Raw genomic sequence first — 21,277 nt, 5'->3', positions numbered from 1 at the left:
CCGGCTCACAGCAGGGAGACAGATCTGTCTTCATAGTGCAGCTGCAGCCCCCCCCCCCCGCCCCCTCTCGCTGCTCCATCAGACCGCGCAGGCGCAGTAGCTTTTCTGTGCGCTCTACTGTTTGCATTGTGTCTGAACTGCCGGCGAGCTTTAAAAATATTATACCCACCGCGGCAATGTCGGGCAGGTCAGTCCGAGCTGAGACCCGGAGCAGGGCGAAAGATGACATCAAAAGGGTCATGGCCGCTATTGAGAAAGTACGAAAATGGTAAGAAGGGAAAGGAAGGAAAAAACGGGCTTCGTTATCTAACACGAGAAAGGCTTCGGCTTGTTGGGGGAGGAGAGGGAAGGAGACGGAGTGAGTGATGAAATTGAAAGAAAAGGATGATTTTTGAACGGGGATTCACGGCAGATGTACTTGCAGCTCAGGTGCACCGGGGCGCACTAGTGCTGTGCACCGCCTCAGCCCGTCCCCGTCGTCTGGCTGCTTTTTACACCAGACATGACAACATGTTCTCTCTTTTTCTCTTAACGGAAAAACCCAGAAGCCATTTCGATGCAGTCACATGAAGCCATTGCTGTTGGAGCTTGAAGCTCCGGCGGCGGCGGTTGGTGTTTTTTTCGGACCGAAACCTCCGTTAACTGTTGTCTTGGAAACAATTTGACGACGGCGCTCTTGAGTCGGAGTAGTTTAGTCCGTCTGGAGTTTTAAATTAAGCGCTTTGAGTCACCCTTTGGGTCCGGTAGAGAAGCGGGCTCGGTGGGGGTGGGGAGAGGGAAGTAGGCTAACAGTGCATGGCTGAACACGTAGTGACTCAGTCTCAACGGCAACTCAACGGCTCTTTCACACAACTGTTCAAATATACACACGTTAATGTCGGGAGTATGTTGTTTTAGTGTCGTTTAGATGTGTAACCCCGCCCGGTGGAAGAGTTGTGAAGTGGTGTTTTTTTTATTTTATTTTTTTAGGTAGTTTAATCAAACGTCCCCAGGTCAAAGTAGTAGAAGTTGGTGGTTTCAAAAGTAACGTTAATTTAACGATTTTCTTCTTTTTTTATATTAAAAAGAAAAGCTATTGTAAATACTGAATCGTAAAAAATGATAAATATACCATTTCATTAATTTTAATTATTTATTTCGGGTTTTTTTGGTGTCTGTTACTTCATGTTACACGGACGTTGTCACTCAAGCACTGTCAGTTTTAAAATGATTGTACTTTTCTTGTGTATTTCCATTGTAATTTCATATTACACTTATACTTAAATTTCATTTTTTTTACTCTTCTACATTTATCAGCTTTAACATGAGTTTCTTTCCAGATTGCATAAATGCATTAAAACATAACTATTTAATGAATATTATATTATATATATGATATAAAGTGTTGTTTGCCTCGTCCCAACCACCTAACTGCTACTTTCACATTGATATAGCAGTGATACTATATTATATTTAATAGTACCAGAGGATTTTACTCTTTTATGAGTACTTTGATACTTAAAATACAAGACAATAGAAGACAATTTTCAATGCAGGACTTTAACTTAAGTAACTGAATACTTCCTCCACCACTGCTTTGAGATTAAGCAATTACTCTTACAGTTTATTGACAAATCAATCAATTAATTGAGCAGTAAGTTGATTAATTGATTATTAGATCAACATAAGAAATAATTGGCAACTATGTGACAGTAACGCAAAACTACATACCAGGACAAAACAAGACAAACATATCAAATCAAGCTTTGGGAAATTGTGAAATTTCTTTACTAATTTCTAACATTTTATAGTGCTGCAGCTTTTCATAATCATACAATGCCCCTGTGATTTACTCAATTACTCAGTTTGGTTTATAACATGTCAGAAAACATTCCTAAAGCCCAAGATGATGTCTTTAAAAGTACTGGCTCCGCTGCAGAGGAACTGTATTGAGATCCTTTGGGATTCAGTAGTGATTTTAGAATCTTTTTTTACTATTAACGTCATTGTTCCCACCGATTAACTAGTGTTAATCACAGTATTTTCATTCACAGACAGATATTTAGTCATTTATTTAGCAGAAATGCCAATTTATTAGCAGCTCCAGCTTCTAAAAAAGGATAATTTGCAGTTCTTCTCTTTAAAATAAATAAATAATTTAAAACTTTTTAACCCTCCTGTAGTCCTGGGTCAAATTTGACCCCCTTTTTAAAATGTCTTTATTCGAAATATGGCACTTTCTAACCAGATTACCACAGAAAAGGCTGGACTCCATGCAACGCTCTTTGCAAATACAATGAATCACTTTCATTGAATTTCGGGTGTAAATTGAAATGGTTTCAGATCAGTATCCTGACCAAACATCCACTCAACGTAGGTTAGTCAAATAATTCATAATGTCTGCTTTATTGACTCAAATATTGGGTATAATTCTTTATAAATGAGGGTTATTGACCACGGATTCCAAAAAGTTCTATAAAGCTAGTGGTAGTAAAGTGGTGTAAGTGAAATAAAAAATACATATAAAAGATGCATTGAAAATGTCAAAAGGGTTAAAAAAAATCAATCATTTTGACATTCATTGTAATAATTGTCTCTGGGAAATTGAGATGAGCATTTCTAACTATTGTCTGGTATTCTTAAGACTAAATGTTTAATTAAAAAACAATTTGTTGGAGTACCTTTTTCTAAACTCGTATAACTTTAATAACCTTGTTTTTGTAATATTCAGACAGCATCATTTATAGAGTTACTGCAGTTCTCAGTGCCAGGGAGCTGCGTCCCGGTGTCTAAACGGTTTGGGGACCCTGAGCCTTTGAGTCAGCTGTTTGTTTTATTCGCTCCTTCACAGGGAGAAGAAATGGGTGACGGTCGGAGACACGTCCCTACGCATCTACAAGTGGGTGCCAGTGACGGAGCCCAAATCAGACGACGTGAGTTCAGCCTCTCTAAGTCCTGTTAAACGTTAAACCCCAAAACACACGATGTCACCTGACGTTTTTTAACAGTTGCTTTATGTTAAAATGCTGAAGACAAAAGAAAAGCTTTGGCCTTTAATTTCATCGGAAAACTGTTCTTTGTCCCCACGACACTTTCTACACGCCGCCATTTTGGTTTTTGTTGGCTCGTTCCATCACGGTGTTACATGTTAAATGTTATGTTTGAACATTGTACTTTTCTCTCATTGTAGAAGAACAAAAATAAGAAGAAGGGTAAAGATGAGAAATACGGCTCCGAGTTGACGACTCCAGAGAACAGCTCGTCTCCAGGGATGATGGACATGCACGGTACGTACGGAGAGTCTTAAAGCTGCAGTCGGTAACCCTTAGAAAACTAACTTTCCACTTAACTGTCCTGTCAAAAAATAAAGGCGGAAACCCCCCCAAATACAACTAAAGTGACTCCGTCTCTCCTTCTTTTCTAGACGACAACAGCAACCAGAGCTCCATCGCCGACTCGTCCCCGGTGAAACAGGAAAACAGTTGTAGCACCAGCCCGACCCCAGAGCCCGCCGCCACGTCTCACCGCGAGAGCAGCGAGGCCAAGACCGACCAGAGCCCGGACAGCAAGAGGGGTCAGACCCTCTCTCTCACACACACACACACACACACACACACACACACACACACACACATCTAACATCACCCAAGAGCTCCTCACAGCGTTCTTTCTAACTCGGCGGACAGCTAGCGGGGGTTGGTGTAGCAGTACGGCTCATCAGTTGGAGCCATTTCCTGTTTTTGTTTGTCCCCCCCTAATCTAGTCTCTGTCAGGACCACAGACATCACACAAAGAAGGAAGAAAGACCGCTTCCTCATGAGTACAGTAGTGAATACAACCTCAACAGCTTCTCTGCCCCCCCTTTCCCAAAAGCCCCTTTCACACCTGGACCTGAAAGGGGACTATAAGAAACCGGGAGACAAGTTAGAATGTTGTTTCTACGCAGACTGAAAGTGAACTGGGAAGCGGACCTTAAGTTCTCCTCCCTGTCTCTGGCTTCAGCTGACTGCCGCTCCTCTAGACCAAAATCAATCATCATCTCTTGTGCACCAAAATAGTAAAAACAGTGTAACAAATGTAATCGTGAAACACAACAAATAGGGCAGTTTACAGTTTTTAAGGTAGATTGACAGTTTTCAGATAGTTTAAGCACTAATTGCTTCAGGATCTAATTTAAAATTGTATTTGTGTCCAGTTTGATCTTTGATTACTTTCTTAAGGCCGATTTATGCTTCTGCGTTAAATCTGCCGCCGCGGGTCCGTCTGTACTAGAGGGGGACAGGTTCTCAGGCCTGCCGCGGGTCACGGTGTTCCTGCGGTACGGGAGTCAGTTTCACTGTTGATAACGTCTAAGGGACGGAATAGAGCATCGAGCCGGAGATTAAACTAAAAAGAAGTTGCAATGCTGTGTGTGCGCCCGAAGAGTGCGAGGCATTTCGTTACATAAATATGGGTTTTGAGTGTGAGGAGATCTTAGTTAGGAATTATGTAATAAAATCGCCTGCAGCTAATGTAGTGTTGCCAAAATGTCTCAGGCAAGCTCAGTGATTTCACCGTGATTAACCAAACATGCTACGGGGGGGCAACAGAGTCTGATCACCTTAGACAAGATGGGATGGGATGGGATTAGGTGTGTGTCTGTGTGTCTGTGTGTGTCGGTTGGTCGACTCAAGTCGACTGCCATAGTGAACAAAGTGTCTCCCCTGTGCTTCCTGACCACGGTGGGAGAAGTTACCCCTCTCCTCAATTTAGTTTTTTTCGTGGAGAAGGCGAACCGGGAAGTAAGTGTGTGTGTGTGTGTCTGTGTGTGTGTGTGTGCTATGCTACCAAGTCACGGCTGAGCGACGTGTAGTTAGATTTTTGGAGAGGTGCACGTCGTAGATTTTACGCAGACGCATAAGTCCCTCTTTACCCTGGAGTCTCAGCTGGGTGAAACCAGCGTGCAGTTACTTCCCTCGGCCACGCTGTGGCGTTAAAGGGTCAGAAAACACCGTCTGCAGCTGCAACACATCGCCTCTGATGGCCGTCGTTCAGTCCTCCTCTATGTTTACTGCCAGATGAAGAAATGTGCTCCTCTTCTGATGTGTTCCTGTGTTATTATCCTCAGGTAAGACCACACCTTCATCAGAGACCTCAGAGAGAGGACAAAGTGCCAAGAGAGAGAGCCTGTCCTCGGGGGAGAAGGACTCCACAGACAGCAAAGCCACTCAGGTACGATCAGGTCTTAAACCAGACCCACGACAGAAAAATCTGTTCAGTTGTAAAAAAACATTACGATTACAATCACGCAGTAGCAGTGGAACAAGAAATGGCAACAAACTCAAAATGACCCAAAAAGACAAAATGACATCTGTGTGTGTGTGATGCATACATTGTTGTTGTTAAAGTTACTAAAAAATAAATAAAAAAAAGATGCATACTTTCATACATTGAACAATATCACAGTTAAATGTGTATTCAATTGGATTTTATGTGGGATTAAAAAGGTGTTTTTAAAAAGTCTTAAATTGGACTTGATGAACTCTCATCAGCAGATAGGATGTCTTGAAAATATTGATATCCTTATATATAGATAGATAGATAGATAGATAGATAGATAGATAGATATATCCTTGTGGGTTTAAAAGAATGAAAATACTGAGGACTAGTTTTCACAGAAGAAGTGCATGTGATTTTAAAGACTGTTTTCCATGTGTTGATGTCTTCCTGCAGGACCTAGAGGAGGAGGCCCCGCCCAGCAAGAAAAGCAAATCAGAGTCCTCGTCCCAGGACTTTGAAGAGAGTTAAATGTTTGGGTCTGAGTCCTCCCTCTCCTCCTTCCTCTCCTCCTTCCTCTCCTCATCCCGCCATTAACTCTAGATGATTTAGGGCTAATGGATGCACCGGCTCTCCTCTCACTACCCCCCCCCCCCCCTCTCTAACACTCCTCTGCCACAGAGGGAGAATGGATATTACCTCTATTCACTGGTCCCCTCCGAGCTTCCTTCCGGTTCTACACTTTTTTCCACGAATGCCAAGAGAAGGTCTGAGCCCGGCCTGCAGTCCCTTCCGTGACCAGGGGCGGCGCCGTCAGCCGAGCCCCGCCACCGCCACCGCCACCGCCGCCCCCGCCAGGCCAGGCCAGGCGACAAACACTGACCTGCATCTGTGACTAAAAAGAGTTAACACAGGGGACCTGAGATTAGGACGGGGTTGATCACCGGGCGCTGCTCTGAGACCGCTTTTTAAAAGAAAAACGTTTTACTGCTAATGGTTTAGCCCAGCGAGGGTAACCTGGTCTCAGACCAGCGGCTGCGGGGGGGAACCTCCACCCTAAGAGCACGTCACTTCAATCCTCCCGATCCGCCTCCTGTTAGACTAATGTTGGATATTTGTTTTTAGGAAATGTTTTGGATTTTTTCTCAGGAGGGTCAATGCACTGTTATGGTATGTCACAATCGATCACAGATAGATTTGCTGCTGTAGTGAAGGCTTTTTTTTTCCTCTATCCATGAAAAGTTCTCCATTCACGTTTTTTTATTTTTTTTAAGTGTTAGTTTGTGGTTTTGTAGAAGAAGAAGAAGAAGAAGATGGTACTGCTCAAGACAAACTCTTGGATTAGTAGTGAAGACGGCGTAGGTAGCGTAGATCATGAAGGCGTGCCTTGAGTTGCCACGATTAAATACACGTTTTAGGTCAAGCAGGTTTTGGATTACAACTTTGGTGCCATGTTATTGTTTATTTATGCCTTATATCATCACTAATTAGTCTGTTCCAATATGTATGTGGAACTACAACACTTTTTTTTTTTTTTTGAAGGAATGTTTGACATTTTGGGAACTATTTACTCTCTTACCGAGAGTCAAATGAGAGGATGGATCTGTATGTGTCTGTATGTTAATTGTGAAGCTGGAGCCAGGAGACGGTTACCTTAGTTTAGCGTAGCATAAAGTCTGGAACCAACTAGCCTGGAACCCCCCCATAAAACAGCTTCTAATTGTTTTTAGACTTCAGTTTTTATACGGATTAGATTTCATGTTTTAATTAGTGAGGTTTAAAGGTCTCGGTAGGGCAATTTAACTCACTTATTAACATGTTGCGGCTATTAACACCGTTATGTGCCGGATTTCTTCTTGGACCGCAGCAACTTTAAAGAAGATGCTAATTAGTGAGAACCGGGTTAGCAGTTTCCTGCGGTTTCCAGGCTTAATGCTAAGCTAACTGTCACCTAGCAGTAGCATCATATTTTCTGTACTGACATGAAAATGGTATCAAGTTTTCCCCTACCAAAATGTGGAACTGTCCCTTTAAAACTGGAATTTGAACACTACCCAGAAGAACCTTAGTTTCATCTTCTGAACATTTTAACATTTGCAAACCTCATAATTCAGAGTCTCTGGTCTCGCTGGTCTGGTTCGACTTCGGGGGGGATTTTTATCCCCCTCCCTCGAAAGTAGAACCGGACCAGTTACAGGGACTGGTTTTCCTGTCAGGTCCGCCATGATTTGTATTTAATCACTTCTCTTCTGCGTGTCACTACTTATCTTTGGCGGAGGGGTCGCGTCCTCCAGCTGAAGCATTGGTTCTAATCCTCCTTCAAGGTGCTGTCTTTTTGGCTAAATCTAACACGTGTGGCATCAAGCTCTCGGTTGTTGTGCAGATCTGTGCAATTTACTTGAACTCTACATAGTGCGGATTCAGACCCGTGACCTCTAATGTTCAACCTCACACACACGTAAGATTTAGTTTCATTAATATTTACTTTGTGAATATGGATTGGAATCGATTGAAACTCTGCAAACCAATGACTTCATGACACAACAGGGGCTATAAGAATTACATGATCAGATTTCAACAAATCAACATTCACATGGATGGAGAGAAAAGAAATAAACAATACTGGTCTCAGTTTAGAGGATGGATTAGCATATACCTCATTCCCAGTCCAGCAGCGCTGGAACTTAAAATGCTATTGTATTGACATTAACAGTTATAAACAGCATTATGTACACTCAGTTTAAAGACAAAAGATCTCACTTATGTTGTAGCTTTCACCTGATTGAGCCGATTGCTTATAGTTTGCTCATAACTGTGTGTTTGAAAAAAAAAGTGAGATATAAAATCCTGTATGTGTTTCTTTTTTTTCTAGGGACCATTTTGTTTTACTTTAAATCTTGTACAGATTTACGGTTTGGTTTGACTTATTTATTCCATCAGTAGTGCTTTGGTTTTTATCATGTCCAATGGTTTTGTTTTCTTAATAAAATTCACAAAAGTTGTTTGTGTTCAGCATTTCTTACTTAAGGAGGACCGTTAGTCTACATTACAGGATATAGTTTAAATACTTGTACTTCTTGGGATTTTAAGTCAGCCTCTTATCAGGATTATTTCACTAAATCAGACTTCTACTCCTTTTTACATAATTCCGATCTAAGTTACCTCCAAGGCTTCTTGCACAGCTGCTGCTAGATTGGAAAAAACAAACAAACATGAGCACAAGCTTGTTTTCTGGGTATTTCTATTGGACTGTTCAGGAGTATACAGTACATAGAAAACAACAGTGACATTTTACAACACGTCAACAGCTGTAAAGTACTTTTGAAACCACTTCTACATGGTGTCTGTAATAGTTACATATACAAAACCTTACACTAATAATTAGACGCATCACTTAGAAAGTACACAATGTTTTAAAGTACACAAATGGGCTTTTTTTTCTCCGTATACAATGTCAATCTTATCAACAGGGCAGAAAAATAAAATGTAGTACACATAAAAGCTATCTTTTGTTTCATGGCACTGTGTACACATTTATCAGAAGGAAGCCTCTGATTAGTATTTACAAAGACTTCAGTCGTTAGTCACATCGTGTATTATATAATACACTGTTACACTGGAAGATTCAATATGATCCAAAATTGTGCTTAAGAACAAGATAAGTCAGATAAATGTTGCTTTACAAAGTTAATTTAAAGGAATAGTTCGATAATTTGGGAAATATGTTATTCACTTTCTGACAAGAGTTATTTTTCTTTTGAGGAGACGTGTAACACCACATGAATTTCCCCTTTCGGGATGATACATTTTAACTTTTATCTGTCAGTTTAAATAGGAAAGCAGCAGATTTAGCATTGCACTCTGGTGAGCTCACTTCTTCTTTATTTTATCTCACACTTCTAGACATTATTTTCATTTAAAAATGTTTAATTTTTAGCCCCGATGGCCGCTGAACCAAAGGGACAACAGAAAATTACTGGAAGTAAAACAGTGAGTCCAGTCGAGCGGAGCCGTCCCACGCGGTGGAAACGGGGAATAAATCTGCCAATCGGCAACTAACTCTCACTCATATCGTGTTTAGTTTTTTTAAACTGAATTGTAAAAAACGACATCCGGCTGTTTTCCCGTTAACAGACTTTATGATAAGCTAAGTTAATTTGCCCTAGTCCTGCTTTGCCAGACCTTCCTCCACAGCGCTGCAAAGGAGGGTCTGGCTAGTCCACACAGCATTCTGGGAGGGGAGAAAAAACGCTCTGGTTTATCGGCATTTCTTTAAACCAATCACAATCGTCTTCAGCGCCGAGTGGAGCCACAGTGACTCTGCAAAATAGCCTCTAGAAGGATCTTGTTTTGGTGGAACGTGTGTGCGTTCAGAAGTTGTTTTAGTCGTGTGAGAGAAAACTCAGATTGGACAGATAGTCTAGCTAGCTGTCTGGGTTTACCCTGCAGAGATCTGAGGACCAGGTAACCATAGTCCTCAGATTGGACAGATGGTCTAGCTATCTGTCTGGATTTACCCTGCAGAGACCTGAGGACCAGGTAACCATAGTCCTCAGATTGGACAGATGGTCTAGCTAGCTGTCTGGATTTACCCTGCAGAGACCTGAGGACCAGGTAACCATAGTCCTCAGATTGGACAGATAGTCTAGCTAGCTGTCTGGGTTTACCCTGCAGAGACCTGAGGACCAGGTAACCATAGTCCTCAGATTGGACAGATAGTCTAGCTAGCGGTCTGGGTTTACCCTGCAGAGATCTGGGGACCAGGTAACCATAGTCCTCAGAAATCCACCAGAGGTTAGACGCCAACACGAAGGAAGCCCACGGTAACAGATATCCGTTAGCATATCTGGCAGCAACGGAGCAATTATTAGGCCTTTATTGACAGGACAGCTAAAGAAATGAAAGGAGAGAAAAGGGGAATGACACGCAGCAAAGAGCCGCAGGTCAGAGTCCAACCTGGGCCCGCAGCGTTGAATCGTAAACCTCTATATATAGGGAGGCGCCCGCTCTACCAACTGAGCTATCCGGGCGCCCACTAGCGTCATATTTAGCAAATGAGTGGCATCAACCTTCTCGTCTAACTCTCTGCCAGAAAGTGAATAAACATATTTCCCCAAATGTCCGCCGTGTGCTTTAAGGAGGGCGGTATGAAATGTGACACCACACAGAATCATCTGTACTGACCTTCACGATAAAATCCTTTTTGTTTAGAGTCTTCAAGTTAAAGCCATGTTTGTTTCTGCTGAATCTGTAAAGTGGACAGTGCAACACTAAGTTAGTAGAGGCTTCTAGAGCTCCATCTGGAGAAGTTTTCCTCCTGTAATATGAGGCGGATGCATTTCAAAGCCCACCTATACTACAGTAGTCCTAGTACAGACTACATACCTTAAATCAGTGCTAGCTTATGTTCCTGTAGGAAAATCACTGGTTAGTGAAGACAGACAATAAATAAACACAACGCAACAACTTCATGTTCAACCACAACGATCCTCTGTAACTTTCAGTGGCATTATTTGAGAATATTAACCTGTGGAATGATCAGTGGAACAGAAATTACACACAAAAGTTGAGACAAAACAAAATAAATCTCATCAGGAGGTCCATTCAGTAGCCGCTCTGGAGCTTTCGGTCGAGTCGCCACGCTGTCATGCAAATGCAGATGAACTTTAAAATCTCAAATTTTTATGCCAACATAGACAAGAAGTCCTTAAAGTTCACAGAAATGTTTTAACTTTAACGTGTAAAAGTCCTGGGAACTGCTGCGGATGAAGATATTGAGATTATGACAAAAGCTCCCGCACTATTAAATGGACCATGTGTAGAAATCGATTTTGTGAATGAGACTGTTTGGGAAGGGGCAGGCACTTTAAAAAGTACCTGGCATGTGATTGGACGAAGCATTTGTCTATCAACATCCGCAATTGTTTTAAACGAACAGTTGATGCAGTCACCATTGTTTCTTCAAATCTATGACCAAATTTTTCCCAAAAGTTGCCCTAATTCTCCTTCATATGTTGTTATTAGTATAATATAATAATAATAATAATAATAGTATACTGGAATAAAGTCTTCTTCCTAAATATGACTAAACATGAAAACATTTATAAAGGGTTGCCACGGCAGTATCACTCTCTGATTGTTGTGCGGCCATTCAGACGTGAGGAATGTGTCGAGAGGTGCTTCATTTCCCTTCAGTTTCAACTGTGCTTAATTAAGTTGCATCATTTTTTTTTCCTAAAAAAACAACAACAAATAAAGCCGAAAAAACAACAACACTTTTTTCTTATTTTTTAGAAACAAACGGATGCAAAACACGATACAAAAGACGAGTGCAGAGGACAGATTTCCTTATTGTTATAAACATCGATATTGCACCGAAGCAGCATATTTGGACGAGCATTCAGTATTACAGTTTATCTTTAGAGAGAGAAGAGCTGCAGAGTAAAGGATTTAGATCAGGACGGTGGCTACCAGTGATATGCATAAATACAGTATAAAAATACAATATGGAAAAACCTGAAGGGAGTCCAGTCGGGCTGGATGTGGGAGAGGAACAGGTGAGTTGTGTTTAGGAGGAAAGGGAAGGTTTAAAATGCAGGTGAAGAGTTTTTGGGAGCTACTAGAAGGTCTGGTCATCGTTGCAGGACTCGGTGGCGTGTCCGAAGGCCTCGCAGATGTCGCAGTAGGGCCTCTCGTCGCCCGGGTTGCCGTGATACGTGGTGTGAGGTACAGAGTCGGGGCTCTGGGCCTGAGTGGGACAGTCCTCGGTGTCGTGGAGGTCAAAGCTGTCGCAGATGTCGCAGAAGAGACGTGGAGTCGCCTTCTTTTCCCGCTTTGGTACACCTTCAACAAACCTGCGTGACAGAGACGAGAGAATTGTGTCCAGATGGATGGATCTTCTTCCTCTGAGACATAAAGGTCCCTTTGTTGTTAGATGATCACTGAGCCACACTGTTGCTCTGGCTGACATGTTACTTCATCACAATAAACACACACACACACACACACACACACACACACACACACACACACACACACACACACACACACACACACACACACACACACACACACACACACACACACACACACACACACACACACACACACACACACACACACACACACACACACACACACACACACACACACACACACACACACTAGTTTATTGTCTGTAGCGTTATTAAATCTCACAGTGTCCTAATGCCACAAATACTCACTAGAATGCACTTTTTGCTTCTGTTTGTTTGAGAAAAACTACAGTGAGCCACCATTTTGGGACTTTTGTTTTTAAAGAGGAAACTATATGCGTGAGCTGCTTTTAAAGACGTACATCTTCAGAAGGAACCAAATAGATTTGGGACTGAGAACTACATCTACACACAACAGCCACCATCTTTTTCCCAGTTTGAAAGCATTTTATAAAATACATATATTCAATCAAAAGTGTCTTTTTACGACCTCAGTTTTTATACAGATTAAACAAACAACATATAATATTTTGAGCATTGGGAAAAAGCCACGCTAGCTGTTTCCAGTCTTTTTTTTGTTGTATATTTTTGGGCTTTTCTCGCCTTTAATTTTATGACAGGACAGTTGGGTGAGAAAGGGGAGAGAGAGGGGGAAGACGTGCAGGAAATCGCCACAGGTCGGACCCGGACCCCGAAGCCCAGACCCCGGACCCCCGCGTCAAGGCATACACGTCTCAGGACATGTGCACCCACTCTACCACTGAGCCAACCTGGCCACTGCTGTTTCCAGTCTTTATGCTAAGCTAACGTCTCTTGACTGAGCTTCATATTTAACAGGCCAACGTAACAGTTTTATCAATGTTTAATCTTCTCATCTAACACTCAGCATTGAAGCAAATGAGCAGTTTTCACAAAAACATTTCATTTTCCAGTAATCTGGCGGTTACTTTCTCAATTAATAGTTTTGTTTGTATCAAACTTACAACAATATAAAACACATAAAAGCATCAATCAGTGTATTTCTATGATATTTTATATTTCTCACCCATCCGTCCCATCGTTGCCGTTGAACTCCGCCAGAGCGAGCTTCTTCAGTTTGATCTTGAGCTCCTCGTTCTTCCGCTGCAGGTCAACGATCACGCTGTTCAGGAAGTTGATCTGATGGAGAAGAGTCGAGACACACGTCACGTTCACGTGGGCACAGATAAGAACCGGGAACCCTGAAGTGATTTGATCGAGTCCTGGACGTCTTACCTGTCCCTCAGCGAACTCCTTCTCCTCCCTCAGCTGCTCCAGAGCTGCATCGCCTACACAAGACATCAGAAAACAGCTTAACAAAAGGAAACGTCTCCTCGCCACAACAGCGTGAACGCGCTCCTCGCCGTCTACCCACCTGAGGATAGAGCTTCCCGGTCTTCTCCCTCTGAACCCGGGGTTCCCATGAGCCTTTGTTCTAGACTGCGAACGCGGCTCTGCAGCTGCGCTTTGTCTCTCTCCAGCGTCTCCACGGCCGACTGCAGCGTCTTGGCCGTGGCGTTTTCTCCTCGTAGCGCGGCGACCTGCAGCGACGGACAACAAACAGATGAACTCCTCACACAGCTCAGACAACACGGAATGACCTTTAAATGTTCTTCTTCTGAGTCCAAATTTAAAATGAAATCCTTTTATCAAGGTTATGGTCGTCTTTTTCGACCCTGTTGTGGCTTTTCCCCTAATGATTTTGTCACTTTTTCAACGTTTGTCAACTTTTTCTAAACCTTTTCAAATTTTTTTGGGGTTTTTCCCCAACTTTTAAAGCTTTCTTTTACATTTTTCACTTTTATTGAAATTTTTCTCTCTTTTTTAGACCTTTATTTTTTAAGTTCTTTTATCAATTGTTTTTCCTCCAAATGCTATAAAATTGACAAAAAAAAACACAAATTCAATGAAAGTAGTGAACTAATTATTTATTTAACTTGTGAGGAGCGTTGTTGGGAACCATCCACAATACTTTTTGGGAAAATTTGTTTGAAAGAAACCCAAATTTCTGATATTGAAACTTTTCGGAAAGGGTCCAACTTGACCCTAAGATGACAGGAGGGTTAAAAGAAAAGATTAAAAAGTCAGTACCTCATTCCTGAGAGTTTCCAGTTCCTGGTCTTTGTCTGACATTAAGGCTCCAGTGGATCTCTGGAAGTTTATTTCCCCCTCCGTTTCCTGATTAGAAATGTCTCTGTGGAAAAAATGGAGGGATTTAGAGAGTTCAAATATGTTAACTGAGGTCATCTTTATTTAAAAACAGCTGAGGAGTAAACCCAAATGTTTAGCTACCCTTGGACAGAGCAAGGCTAGATGTTTCTCCGTTTCCCGTCTTTATGCTAAGCTACGCTACCTGTCTCCTGGCTGTAGCTTCGTATTTGGTGGACAGGAACTTCTCGTCTAAATGAAGCTTAGCAAAAATTCAGAAAAGCTCCATTTACCTTTACATTTTCATCCATTCTCATTTCTCTCTGCCTTTTACTCTGTGGTTGTTCACTCTAGTAGATCAAGCAGATCTTACTTGATCTCTCTTAGCCAATCATCTCCTTGCTGTCCAACTTCCAAAATCTGTTCTCCTCTCTGCTGCTGTCTGTTGTCATTTCAGTACAAACTGATGCGACCCTCCTCCACCTTCACCTCCAGTCTTCATCACACCAATTCTGCTCCACATTCACATCAGCATCCAGGTCTTCAGCAACTATCTTCCCCACCACCACCACCACCACCACCACCAAAGTCTAGACCTCAGGGGGGAAATATCCTCTACTAATCACGGCATCACTACCACGTCATTCTTCTCAAACGATTTGTAATGATGCAAAATTGTGTTGCTCTCTCTTCATAACGTCTCTCCTGATTCTTACTAAAGTGAATAAGAGACTTTTCTAAAATGTCAAATTATTCATTTAAGTACTTTAGTTTTTTTCAGAAATGTATTAAAGAATTTGTAGGCATATTTTCAAGTTTCTTCGTGAGGACCAATTTGATTATAATGTATTATTTGCTTGGTTGAAGGTTCACTGTAGAGATTTTCTATTGTCCGTTTACGTTGAAGTTCTTGTGTTTCTTCTCTGAAAGCATTGTGCGTATCCTTGAGGTCTTACAAATGAGTTTAATTAATTTCATTCCTCATGTTTGCTAGCTTGCAGTCTTCTTCAATGCCTGGTGCATTACTATGTTTGTCTGGGCATTACCGCCATCAAAACATAGCTTCAAAACATAGCTTCATAACATGGCTTCATAGTGCTGCTAGTGGTCAAAAACCAGAGGGTACCTTTAATAAATAGGCATGACTAAAAAGCCGTTAGGACTTCATTGTTCCCCTTTAACTTGTAAGATCAAACCCACCAATTTTAATACATAATAGATTAGAATATATGGATGGGTTTTACATTAACACAGTGATAAAACTGTGAAAAAACAGGATTTCAATATAAATTCAAAACCAAAAGTCATCTTTGCTAAAGCTCAGTGGACTTTCCAGCTGAGGATTTCAACCACCTGCCTCCAAAATCAACTGTAACAGATCAGTGACACCCAGCGGACAACATCTGTTTTAAGGATAAATTAAACTAGATGTGAAGCAGGTCGTTTCACTGAATCACATCTCCTGTCTTTCCCATTTTCACCTGAGAAGGCTCCCTCCGAATCTATTACTTCTGCCCTGATTATTGTGCATCACCTCTTCATTTCCCTCCGGTGGACACAGCACAGAGATTTTCGGCTGCCTTCCACGGCCCTTCTCCTTCCCTGTGTCGCTCAGATCTTACATCAGACACAACCTGCCTCAGCCGTCTATCATCCTCACTTTATCAATCGCTCAATCTCCACGTACGTCGCTGCTCTGAAGCTCTGTTGAGATGTTTTTTAGTCCTCTGATTGCGGAGCTGAAACTTTCTTTTGTTTCTAGACTTAGTAAGGGATGATAATCAGCCCAAACACACTGAATAGATGTAATAGGGTTTAAACATCTAACTGTACTATCAGATATGAAAACATCTGTCAGGGGTAAACCCTCGTCTTGTTTGGTACTTGTACATCACGTTGGTATTTCAATATGTCTACTCCACTTTCTACTACATTTATTAAGTTTTATAGTCACTTTTCAGATAAATATTTTACTCACAAAAACATACAGTTTATAAAATATGATGCATCCTTATTATAGATTAAACTAGTTAACAGGATATGAAGCAAATCAAATAAACTTTTTCTACTTTTACTTAATTATTTAAATACTTCTTCCTGCAATAAAAACAACAACATATTATCTACATCTACAAACGTGTAATCAAATAATCGAGAACATAATCAGAAGATTAATCAATGAACAATAATAATGAAAACAATCATTAGTTGCAGCCTGTTAATTACTGGTTTTATACCAGTAAGGATGATAGGGTACGGGTTACATACTAGTGTGTTATATTCCATTAATTAGCTGTGTGTGTGTAATAAATAGGGATTCATGATTATCAATTAAATCACACATTTAAAAGAATATTTTTTCAAAGCATTCATTTTCCCACTTTCAAGTATTTAAAGTGTGTACAACTTCAAGTGACTGTCAGATAAAGTTAGGAAGCCGCAAATTGCATTTAAAAAAAAATTCAAAGTCAGAACATGACAGAAGTAGACAGAAATAACATATAAAGACCATGTTTCCTAGTTTCTTACCTGGTCTTCATGTCTGGCATGTTACGACCGTCTTTGTGCTGAGAGGCAAACACACACAAATATAGAGGCATTTAAATAGAAGCTAAACCTGTCTGAGCTTTAGAGTTTAGTCACAGCAGGAAGTTAATCCTCGCAATGCCACAGTTTCTGACTTAACAAATCTATAACAGGATGAAGGAAATCAGGCGTATAATAATACAGATTTTGGAAATATCAGTGGCGTACCTCGTCAAGATGCTGAGACTTCTGGGAGGCCAGCTTCAGCTCCTCACTGAGAAGGACGAGACAGAGAGGAGAGGTGACACACTTAAAGAGCTGCACTGGAGCCTGCAGAGTCTGTGTATCCGATACTGTATACCATCGCTGCTGTATGCTTACATCTGGTGTGCAGCCAGATGTGTTCACATCTGTTAAAATGCATGCACACAAACACACACACACTGATGCACCAGCAAAATAATTGAATGTTTCAACTGCTTTGATTTTAGGTGCAAATAATGAATGAAAAGAGCTCATTTCAGATTTGGTTCTGAGCTGCCAAGTCTATCTGTTACATATTAGATGAACTTTGGGAATTTTTTCTGTTATGTGTGACTGAAAAGAGAAGATGTTACAAAATATTTATGGTTTCACTCAGAGCTGCAAGGATTAGTCCATTAATTGATTAGTTGATGTTCAAGAAAATCTCTGGCATCATTTAAGTCTTATTCTAATAATAAGTCTAATTTTGTAATGATTTTAAGTAAGCCTGCACTTATTAATCGTTGTAAAATCGCGATCTCGATTCACGATTTAATTTTCAAATAACTTAGATTTTCTTTCTTTAATGACTTTGATTCTCATTTAATTTTATGAGCCAACTGCATCCTAAACGCTACTACTTTCATCTGTAAGTTTTAAAGATAGACTGTATGAAATAGGTTGTAAAGGTTGTCCCTTCTCTTCATTCGAGGCCTCTATGTCTACAGGCTTGTGGTGATGTGCAATGTGTTAAAAGGTGCCAAAAAAAATCTATGTTTGGTACCGCCAGTTTGTTTTGTTTTTTCATGGTTCATGTGTGCAATAAACATTAGACTTGACATGATTAATATTTTTCCCCGTATTACTGTGCAGGCCTAATTTTAAGCAACTCTGACACAAAGGATTTCCGTTTTTTGTCTATTTCATAAATTATTTCATTTTTATATTTTCATAAAGGTTTCTTCCTAAAAGGAAGTTTTTCCTCGCCACTGTCACACTGTTGCTGGTTCTGGAGGAAACTACTAGAACTACTACTACTCTATCGGCAAAGGGTCTCAAGATAACTCTTGTTATGAATTGATACTATAAATAAAATTGAAATTAATAAATCTCTCAAATATATTTTGACAGTTCTTCAGGTAAAAACAAGACATTTGAAGATGTCACGTTGGAGTAAAAAAACTAGGATTAATATGATTTCACATGATGAAAATAAATGTTAGTTGCTGCCCTTGTTTCCCTTTTAACCAATTAAAGGACTGCATGGTTCATCACTACAACTGACCCCTTTCACGTTACACATACACACTGTTTTCCTTTATTTAGAAGAGCTGAAGAGAGACAGGAAATGAGCCAGAGGGGGGGATGACATGCAGCAAGGGTCTCGAGTCAGATTTGAACCCGGGCCGCTGGCAAGGACTGAGCCTACATGGGGGGCGCGCTCTACCAGGCGAGCTAGAGACCGCCCCACACGTACACACTGTTAATATAAAATATTCATTATAGCAGCTTTAAAGCAAACCAAGCCTGTCAAAAAGAGCTCCGGTTTAAAAATATAAGGTGTATTCAAGTCAATTCCTAAAAAGAGGCAGAATCAGTTGGACCACACGTCCACCAAAGCCATCTGTTAGTGTGTATATCTGATGCTGATGTAGACTTCCACATCGCCCTAGTTTAAACATCTTAACCCTCGTGTTGTCCTCCCGTCCACCAGGAATTCGGGTCAAAAGATTAAAAAACAAAATTTTTGGCACTTTTTTCAATGCATTTTTTAAATTAACGGTCAACAGATTTAATTTAAATGACATTATACCTAAAACAAAAGAAGCAGGAATTCCGAATAATCTTGACCGATAGGGTCAGGATACGTATTGAATTCATATATATATATATTCATATATATTGAATTCATGCTATAAAGTTGTGTATAGCACCCAAAATTCAATGAAAGTTACCAATTGTGCAAAGAATGATGCATGCATAAGGTTCATGCATCCAAGTTATTCTGGCTAATTTGTAAGAAACCCATATTTCTGATATAAAAAACTTTAGAAACGGGGTTATTTTGAGCCGAGGACAACACAAGGGTTTAAGGATTTGACAGCTGTAAAGCCCACTGTGATTTATACACGCTGCATAGCTACAAAGATACCGTAGTGATACAGTACATCCACAAAAATACCAACAGGATATCATAATGCTGACACTGTAATCTGAGCACGAGATCAAATTTAGAGCCCGAGACAGCTGCGCAGACTGTGTTGTCTGGGAATCTGGAATCTGAATCTGGATTCTCCTTCCTGGATGCAGGAACCAAAGGGTTTTCTGGAGAAATTGAAATTAGCTCCATGTGGGTCATTCTTAGGATTTGTGCCAAAGGAAGAAGTTACGTGTGACTAATGGCTTCATCTGAGCACCAGCTGGGGGAAATGTTTCGCTGCCTGCTGTATAATCACATCGGCCATGCCTCTTTAGCATTAACTCCACTCACACACAACAGAGAGGAGTTAACGGAAACTGCACCATGTAAAAAGAAATGATTGGTGCATATATACTTTGAAACATCACTGCTGTCTCTGTCACTTGTATTCTCTTTCAGGATGTAAAAGGAACGAATGAAGCAGAACGTGAAGCAGCTGAGCGTCAGCTTCTCCAATTTTACTTGGGAAACCGTTTGATGCTCCATCTATAATTGAATGTCGCTGTAGTTCTATGCTTCATGTCTCATCAAAGAGAATTGAAACTGCAAACACATCAAAACACATAGATGAAAACAAGAAATCCTAAAGCTGCATTCGTTTCTTCTGATCGGTTAGACCACTTTGGTGCAGAATTAAATAACAATGTTTTTGGATTAATTGTCTTTAAGTTTAGTAAAGACATTTATGTCCCTGGGATGAACCCAGCTGACTTTGGTGATCCTGGGACTTCATCTTCAAACGTCAACATGAGGTTAACATTTGTGTTTTTTTTACATAATTTATCTCCACATCTATTACATGGATTTCCATAACATTTGGTTATTAAATTCATGTTCACCTCAGGATGAATTGTAATAACCTTTTTTGATCCCTCAACTTTTCATAGGGTCAAAATATTAATTTGCCTACTACTTTGTTCGGACAAAGTGCCTGCAAAACTAATCCTAATCCAATCAGCCTCAGATGCACATTGTGTTTACTGCTAATTAGCAAATGTTAGCATGTTATCACACAAAACTAAAACTGGTGAATATCTGCTAAACATCAGTGTATTGTTATCATGAGCATATTAGCAGGCTGACGTTAGCATTTAGCTCAAAGCACCACTGTGCCAAAGTACAGACTCACAGAGCTGCTAGCATGGCTGTGGACTCTGGTTTAAAAAGCATAACTTGTAAATGAGGACAGTTTTTCTCTGGAAAATAAAGCCTATCGCTACGTACACAGCAGCAGCAACAACAACAGACAAAGTACTGAGGATGTGACCCACAGTAGCACCAAAAACAAAATAAAACAAATCTGAGCTGAGCTGTGGTGCACACAGCTGCTCTCTCAGATGCCACAAGAGCCACATTGATTCAACACACACACAGACACACACTCACACGCACACGCACACACACAGATACTCTGATGTCATAGTGAAAGCAGCCGCCATGTAGGAGCCAGGCGGTCCTAGGAGGAGAGAGGGAGCGATTACATAACATAACATCAGACTGAGGAAGGATGGAGGAGCACGGTTGAGATGAGACAGGATGGAGGTGGAGGGAAGGAAACTGGAATAAAGCCACAGAGCTCTTTAACATGCTTCCTCCATTAATAGACATTTGTGTTTTTAATTAAGTATTCAAAGAAAAACATGTGCTCCTTAAGGAGAATGAAGCTGCTTTTGTTTCACTGTAACTAAAGCTATTTGTTGACATCTCCATCTGCAACCCCCCCCCCCTTCATGATGCTACATATTGATGACTATAATTCAGCCAATTAGATCCATCTGGAACTCTGACGTCAACGCTCTGATGACTCAGGGGAGGTGTGGCAGAACGATGAAAGACTCAAAAACACACACCACATACTTCTACACACACACACACACACACACACACACACACACACACACACACACACACACACACACACACACACACACAC

General features: G+C 40.9%; 2 protein-coding genes and 1 long non-coding RNA gene across 5 annotated transcripts in view; 2 read left to right on the top strand and 1 right to left on the bottom strand.

Moving 5' to 3' along the window:
- The first annotated feature begins 68 nt into the window (after positions 1-68).
- On the top strand, positions 69-6,910 carry bcl7a (BAF chromatin remodeling complex subunit BCL7A). Its single transcript, XM_034896210.1, has 6 exons — positions 69-268; positions 2,831-2,912; positions 3,170-3,266; positions 3,404-3,553; positions 5,087-5,190; positions 5,692-6,910. The coding sequence occupies exons 1-6, from the start codon at positions 177-179 to the stop codon at positions 5,764-5,766; spliced, it is 600 nt and encodes a 199-aa protein (XP_034752101.1). The 5' UTR covers positions 69-176; the 3' UTR covers positions 5,767-6,910.
- A 4,173-nt stretch (positions 6,911-11,083) lies between these two features.
- LOC117959216 lies at positions 11,084-11,328 on the top strand. Its single transcript, XR_004659896.1, has 2 exons — positions 11,084-11,251; positions 11,288-11,328. It is a non-coding gene; the product is annotated as an uncharacterized LOC117959216 (long non-coding RNA).
- Positions 11,329-11,494: 166 nt separating this feature from the next.
- Positions 11,495-21,277, bottom strand: part of clip1b (CAP-GLY domain containing linker protein 1b) — a 30,671-nt gene continuing 20,888 nt past the window's right edge. For 2 of the 3 annotated variants that reach the window (XM_034896086.1, XM_034896089.1), the window contains 7 exons: positions 17,130-17,175; positions 16,905-16,942; positions 14,319-14,421; positions 13,603-13,768; positions 13,464-13,516; positions 13,255-13,367; positions 11,495-12,089 (listed from right to left, as the gene is read on the bottom strand). In XM_034896086.1, coding sequence (XP_034751977.1) covers positions 11,855-12,089; positions 13,255-13,367; positions 13,464-13,516; positions 13,603-13,768; positions 14,319-14,421; positions 16,905-16,942; positions 17,130-17,175 — 754 coding nt within the window. In that variant the 3' untranslated portion in view covers positions 11,495-11,854. The remainder of the gene's footprint in view (positions 12,090-13,254; positions 13,368-13,463; positions 13,517-13,602; positions 13,769-14,318; positions 14,422-16,904; positions 16,943-17,129; positions 17,176-21,277) is intronic. The other variant, XM_034896087.1, reaches the window with a different exon arrangement.

The sequence above is a fragment of the Etheostoma cragini genome, chromosome 16, assembly GCF_013103735.1.
Source record: "Etheostoma cragini isolate CJK2018 chromosome 16, CSU_Ecrag_1.0, whole genome shotgun sequence".
NCBI classification, from domain to species: Eukaryota; Metazoa; Chordata; class Actinopteri; order Perciformes; family Percidae; genus Etheostoma; species Etheostoma cragini.
Note: the sequence above shows the minus strand (reverse complement) of the source record. Positions and strands in the feature narration are given on the sequence as shown.